General features: G+C 39.8%; 1 protein-coding gene across 3 annotated transcripts in view; it reads right to left on the bottom strand.

Moving 5' to 3' along the window:
• Window positions 1-1313: 1313 nt before the first annotated feature.
• Window positions 1314-7056, bottom strand: part of RNASEH2B (ribonuclease H2 subunit B) — a 63635-nt gene continuing 57892 nt past the window's right edge. For all 3 annotated transcript variants that reach the window (XR_009213269.1, XM_032150922.2, XM_032150925.2), the window contains one exon: window positions 1314-1806. Coding sequence is in view for 2 of the 3 variants with exons in the window: in XM_032150922.2 (XP_032006813.1) it covers window positions 1774-1806 (33 nt within the window). In the remaining variant the exon portion in view is untranslated. The remainder of the gene's footprint in view (window positions 1807-7056) is intronic.

Raw genomic sequence — 7056 nt, 5'->3', positions numbered from 1 at the left:
GCCATATGGTCTCTGCCCTCAAGACAACAGCCTTATGCTTGGTGGCAGTGGGCATGAAGAGGAAAGGGCTAGCTGGGCACGGTGGCTCACGCCTGTAATCCCAGCACTTTGGGAGACTGAGGCGGGTAGATCACCTGAGGTCAGGAGTTCGAGACCAGCCTGGCTAACATGGTAAAACCCCGTCTCTACTAAAAATGATTTTAAAAAAATTAGCCAGGCGTGGTGGTGCGTGCCTGTAATCCCAGCTACTTGGGAGGCTGAGGCAGAAGAATCACTTGAACCTGGAGGCAGAGGCTGCAGTGAGCCAAGATTGCACCACTGCACTCCAATCTGGGCAACAGAGCAAGACTCTGTCTCAAAAAAAAAAAAAAAGAGAAAAGGGCTTATTCAAGTGCTGGAGTTTTCTATTTCTTGATTTGTCTTAATTTTAATTTTCCCATGAGGTATTTCTGAAGGAGAGCTCAATAGGATTGGATTCTTAGATGAAACGATGAAATGGATTGTTGCATGAGCACTGACTGTAGGGCTGCACGGGCTGTGAGGAAAAAGATAGAAACTGGAAGTGGGAAACTGGATAACTAAGAAATGGACCTGATTCAGGGTCAAGGATGCAGTCACCCAGGCGAGCCTGAGTAGTGCTGGCAGTGGGGGGTGGGGATCACTTCTGCCTTCTCTTTTTGTGAGAATGTATCACGAATTACTTGTGAAAAGAAAAAACAAACCAATGAAATCTTGTAATGTTAAGTGTTTGAATTTAAAGTGTTGGAACAGAAACTTGGGGCACAGGTAAGAGAGCAGGGTTTCTAGCGACAAACTTGGACATTATCATTATCTAGTGGCTTTAGTTTTTGCAGAGGGAAGATTCACTTTTCCACTACAGAAGGGCAGGAACTTTTAAAGTCCTTTGAGGTTAACAAAAATTTCTACATGTGTAGGGAATTGAGGAAAAATGGTAGACTACTTCCCAGAACTAGGGTTTAATTATTAATCTTTGTAGTCAGAGATTCGGAAACAAAATTATTTCCTGAAGCAGATTGGGGTCCTGTGTGAATGCGGGAAGATCAGCTGAGCAGCACCCACACATTCCTCTTGCATGTCAAGTGGACAAGCCAGCTCCAATCCACAGACATTTTTGCACAAAACCTCCCACTGCCTGCTAAAACATTCACTACGCACCAGATTCCCCACCAAATCGCTTTTTGGCATCTACTTCCAACCTTCCCTCATCTCCTATGTCTTTACTCTGAAAAATAAAATAATACACATACTGGACAAATCTTTTAAAAAGGAAGAAATGTTTAATAACTCCTGGAGAGAGAAAGTGCCAACGTTTAGGTATATTTATGAATTAGAAGCTTCCAAATTGATATGAAGTAAAGAAGTGTCAGATTTTTAAAGTAAGGGTTGAAACTTGGTTTGCCAAAGCTTTCAGGGGGAAATCAAGACAATCAAGTACTTTAAGTCACCACATCCATACCTAAAACATGCTGGCCTGACCCAAGCTTGAGGTCCTCAGAATGAACAGGTGCACCGCTGGGATGCTTTCAAGCTCCCGGATGGAGCGGCCTAGCTGAGTGCTCCAGGGAGGAATGCCACTGCCCGCGTCGACTAGTGGTACTAATCAAAGAAATAAAGCATTTACAGTCAGCGCTTTAAAATACACCTTTTGGCACTTGGCGATTTTCCAAAAAGTGCAGAAGTAAAAGTCCGAGTCCTCTGGAAGTGTCTGAAGTTGCAGGGAAATCCGCCAAGCCTTGTGTGGAGCCACCACTGTCACTTGCCCCTTTTCTGTCTTTGTGCTGCCATCTAGAGAGGAAAGGAAAACATGTGTTGTGTCCTGGTGAGGAGAAACAGTCACCTGAAATCCCAAGCACCATCTGCAGCTCCTAGAACAGAACGCAGGGCTGGCGGGTTTAGTCCTGAGGGCAGCTGAGCATTTTCGCTTCTAAGAGATGACCTCAGACGCAGGAAGGGGTTCCCATCATGGCCAGCCTCCGAGATCTCATTCTAGGGTTCATAGCAGGCTCCTCGAGAGCACACCAAGAAGTATGTTTTTCTTTGAATGTTCAAAAGGAGTGAAATATAATGTTGGGGTGGCCCAAACTTATGGGATGGGCACCATCTTATAGGAAAAAAAAAAAATACAAGAAATACATGAAAATAACGTTCTGAGATGAGTAATTCTTAAACCATTTTTCTTTTTTTTTTTGTAAAGAGGCAGTTCCTTTTATAAAAAGCAGGAAGCCTTATGTAGACTCCAATGTATAAAAAATAGACAAGCATATACTTGTTGCTGATAGAAGTAGTAGCACCTAATGTCCCTGTGAAGAATGTACTGAACAAGTTTAATTACTACAAGTTGATTTTTTATTGAGTGCAAAGTTAAAAATAACTTATTTTGGAGCTATATGTTACAAAAAAAACATGTACATGGAAATCAAATTTCTATGCCAGAATGTGGATGAGAAGGAAGCAAGGCCTTCTCTGACCACCCACTCCCCAGAACTCACTGCCCTGCCTGGTCAGCTTTTTCCATAGGCCCTGGCACTATCTGAGATACCATCTGTCTACTCGCTCTAGAATGGAAATTCTTGAGGGCAGGTATTTTTGCCTGCCATGCCGATATCCGCATTTCCTCTATTTAGAACATGTCTAGCACACAGCAGGTGCTCAGTACATGCTCTTAAAGGAACAAATAAATCTAAGTTGATTCCTTAGCTTCTTTTGCTTGTTTATGCAAGAACTAACAACATGTCTAACTTTAATTTTACAAGTATTCTGATTCAAACACGTGTAAAGTAACAATTATTTTAAAGTCCATGAAGAAGCTCTGATTTCTCTGTAAATTTCATTTGGTGCCGTCCCCCATTTCAAATAGTCTTGATTAGCCTGAGACCATCAAAATAACATTTATTAATGAAAGTACAGTAAATGCTAAAACACTGACAGCTGAATTAAAGATTTGACATGCAAATGTAATGTACCGGCTAAGTAGAAGTTTTACTTAAATTCTGGCTTGCCACCATTGAGGATAAATTGACCTGCAGAATTCATTATGAATAAAACAAGAAGATGCAGCAGAATAAATGTGATTTTTTCCTTTCTTAAAATAAAATTTGCAATTAAAACAGATTATTTAAGTCTAAATGGTCACACAGTGGTATGAATAGGAACCTTGGGTAAACAAAAGGAACGAGGCCTAGGCTTGGAATCTGGGCTTGGCCACCTACCGTCTGTATGACCTCACACAGACCAGCAATAAAATAAGGATACCACCTCTTTCTGGTCTACCTTGGAGGGTTGTTGTAAAGATTAATTTATTTTATTTTACTTTTTTAAGAGACAGGGTCTTGCTCTGTCACCCAAGCTGAAGTGGAATGTTATAATCATAGCCCACTATAACCTTGAATTCCTGGCCTCAAGCAATTCTCCCTCCTCAGCCTCCCAAGTAGCTAGAATTACAGGTGTGTGCCACCACACCTGGCTAATTTTTTATTTCATTTTATTTTTTTGTAGAAACAGTCTTGCTATGCTGTCCAGGCTGGACTTAAACTTCTGGCCTCAGCTTCCCAAACTACTGGGATTACAGAAGTGAGTGACTGTGCCCAGCTAAGGTCAATTTAAATACTGATAAGTGATTGCTGTGAGAACTGTAAAAATACTATGAAACATAGGGAGGAACCTTTTTGGTCAGTCTAACGGCTCTGAGGAATATATAAACCTCAGGACTGTGTAATCTCCAAGTGTATACCAAGGTGTAAAAATCAAATCATCTTCTGAGTATTCAGATGAGGACAAAGCTCATAAACATTTTCTAAGCACACTTGGAAAACACCATCCCACTTGCTTCTCTAGACCTGGAGCTCTTTGTCTTCCAAGAGATCTGACTATGACATAGCTAACACCCAAGACTGCCAAATTTTGGATTTGTCCTAGAGAAAGGAGTGTTTGGGAGAAAATATGTAATACAAGGCAGCTAGTCAAGTTAGATCAGCTTTAAGAACAGAGAAAGTCAACTCCTAAACTATGTGAAAAGGTTCTTTCATATCTGGTGAAGAGGTGATGTTCTAGGATGTAACAGAGTCAAAGTTAGAGCCACTGGGGAAAGGGAATTTGATGTGGTGGAGTCTGGATGTGAGAGGTCCCGAATTTAAGTTCTGGCTCAGTTATTCATTAGCTGTGTGATGTTGGGCAAATGAGCTGACCTTCCCTTGTTCAACTGCAAAACAAGAGAAATAATACCCTTTGTGCCATATGGCTCCTCGAAAGATTAAACACATAAATTCATGTGAAAGTTGCTTTAAAAATCACAATGCACTTGCCAGTCTTTGTTATTACTTTCCAACAATTGTGTTCTTTGTATTTCTTTCTATGGCAAAGTGAAATAATCTTTGAAAAATGAAGAAAAGAAATATACATATACACATATCATGGGCACCCCAAAACCCAGTATGAGCATTTTCTTGTATTTTCTTCCCGACTTTCTTCCAGGAAAACACATGAGCTAGTTCATCTAAAGAGTTTAGGGGAGTGCCTAGTGCATGGTAAGCACTGCATGAAAGATAATTCTAAAAGCACTTTCCTTCCAGGTATAAAGGAGACACGGCTCCCCAAGCACCAGCGGCTGGAGGGAAAGACATAAAAAATCTCGATGATGTAGTCCAATTTCATGCTGAGAAGTGACTGGGGGCCAGCGATGGCAATGACTTCCTCCACGGCTCACAGAATTAAGGCGGAACTGAGACTACAACCAAGAACAATCCTGCCATGTTGTATTAATTAGTCTGTTTAGTACTGAAACATGGTTGATGTGAAGTCCTTTTTTCACTTTATTTATATTTTTAAAGATTAAGATATCTGTTCACTGTTGTCAGAAGTTTGCATACAATATAAACAACACTGTACATTTAGTAAGTAAACAGGTATACTTTAGGTTCTCACTTAGAGCTTTGTGTCTTGCTAAGGCCCCAAATAAGAGAAATACGATTTTGGGAATGGACAGCAGCAAAATATGAAATAGATTCGAACAAACAAAAGACGATTCCACTTGACATCCAATTCAAGCCTTACAGAGCAGAGTCTCTTTGGCAGTGCAGAACCGAGAAGCACAAACCTTGAAAGATGACAGGGTCTGAGAGTACAAGGAAAATTTAAATTGAAGATAAACTAGACATAAAAAAGAATGTTGGTAACCTGTGATCAGTTTCAGAAAAAAAAAAAAAATATGGCTTGATGAAAAAGATGGAGGCTCTTGTCTATGTACCCAAGTGGTTTTGCAGTTTGTGGAAATGTTGTGAAGCTTTCCCAAACTTGGCACATTAATCAAAAAGAAAAATGATGTAAGTAAGAGAAGTAAAGGGCCGAAGGATTCAAGTAGGCTAGCGTATCCTAATGTTTAGTACAAAAGAGTCTAAAAAGGCTCTAGTCTGAAATTCCTTAAAAAAGGACAGGCTATATGGATATAAGGCTGTATCTGTGCCATATGTGGGTATGCATTTATGTTTGTGTGTACTTATGTGTATATATGTGTTTATGTGTGTTATGTGTGTTTATGAACATTTTATGTATAAATATAAACCCACATGGATTTATTCCTAATATTATTCCCCAAAATAGCACCTGGTATGTGTAACACCTTTTGTTTTTCACTTTTCAATTATTATCAAACTCAGTTATGTTGTACATTGCCAGTGAGATCTTCAACTTGGCATCAAAGTGAAATAGGCAAGAAAACAAAATTGCCAGTTTCTCAAATTCCCAAATAATTTGTAGCTAAATCATAACATGAGCTCCTATTCAAGCCTCTGTGAATACAAAGAGTTTATAAAGACCACATATATTCTCAAACTGCAATAATTTAGGTTGTGGGCTTAATATAAATAATCTCTAAATGCTACGTAAAATGACTCCAGTAAATGCAGTTCAATCAACTGACAGAAGAAAATTCACAGCCCTTTATCCAGAGATTAAAGACTGTATCTATTTCATTTATTACCAGTAACATTAACACACAAATTTAAGGCCCATACAAGTTTATGAGTGAGTTTATGAATAAGTCCTTGGACTTCAAATACTAATGCATCACAGAAAACTCATTCTCAGAATGACTCTTGAAGTTCAAGGTTTAGCCACAAGGCTGTCAAAGACTCCAACACTGTACTGCCGAACACCTGTCTGGGGTGTCCAGGATGGATTGATGGATTGGTTGGTTGGTTAATTCTCTCATGCAACAAACATCTGTTGAAGGTCTACTGTATGCAACCCCAAGTTAGGTGCTGTGTATGTACAGTCATGTGTTGCTTAATGATGGGATACGTTATGGGAAAAGTGTTGTTAAGCAATTTCGTTGTGTGAACATCACAGAGTGTACTTATACAACTTACACAGACCTATGGTGTAGTCTGCTACACACCTACGCTATATGGTACAGCCTATTGCTCCTGGGCTACAAACCTGTATAGCATGTTAGTGTACTGAATACTGTAGGCAACTGTAAAACAATAGTAAGTACTTGTATATCTAAACTTATTTAAACATATAAAAGGTAATGCAATGTGCTACAACCTTACGTTATGATGGCTACAACTCATTAGGTGATAGGAATTTTTCAGCTCTGTTATAATCTCACGGGACCACCATCACATATGCAGTCTGTCATCAACCAAAACATTGCTGTGCTGGGCATGACTATATGTGAAGCAGTCAGGCAAGGTCCTATGCAGAGAGTAAGGCAGGAAAATGGTATGGAGAGTACTAAGTAGGATGTGGGTGGGGGTAGGGGAGGAAGGTCAAGGACTGGGTCTCTGGAAAAGTGATTAAGGTAAGTGATAATAACAAGATGCAGCCAGTCCTGCGAAGATTCAGAAAAAGGCAAATAGAGACAAACCAGTCATACAAAGGCACCAGTGTGGAAACAGCTTGGCATATTCAGGTACCCAAAAGAAACCCAGAAAACAGCTTAGGCACTTTAAAGGTAGATAAAGATCTCGACTTTGCTGGAAAAAACAATCAAGTCTTAATTAGTGAGAATATTGCTGAGATTATTCAACCTGTCTG

This window comes from Hylobates moloch, unplaced genomic scaffold, assembly GCF_009828535.3.
Source record: "Hylobates moloch isolate HMO894 unplaced genomic scaffold, HMol_V3 SCAFFOLD_4, whole genome shotgun sequence".
Lineage (NCBI taxonomy): Eukaryota > Metazoa > Chordata > Mammalia > Primates > Hylobatidae > Hylobates > Hylobates moloch.
This window is presented reverse-complemented; position numbering and strand designations above follow the sequence as displayed.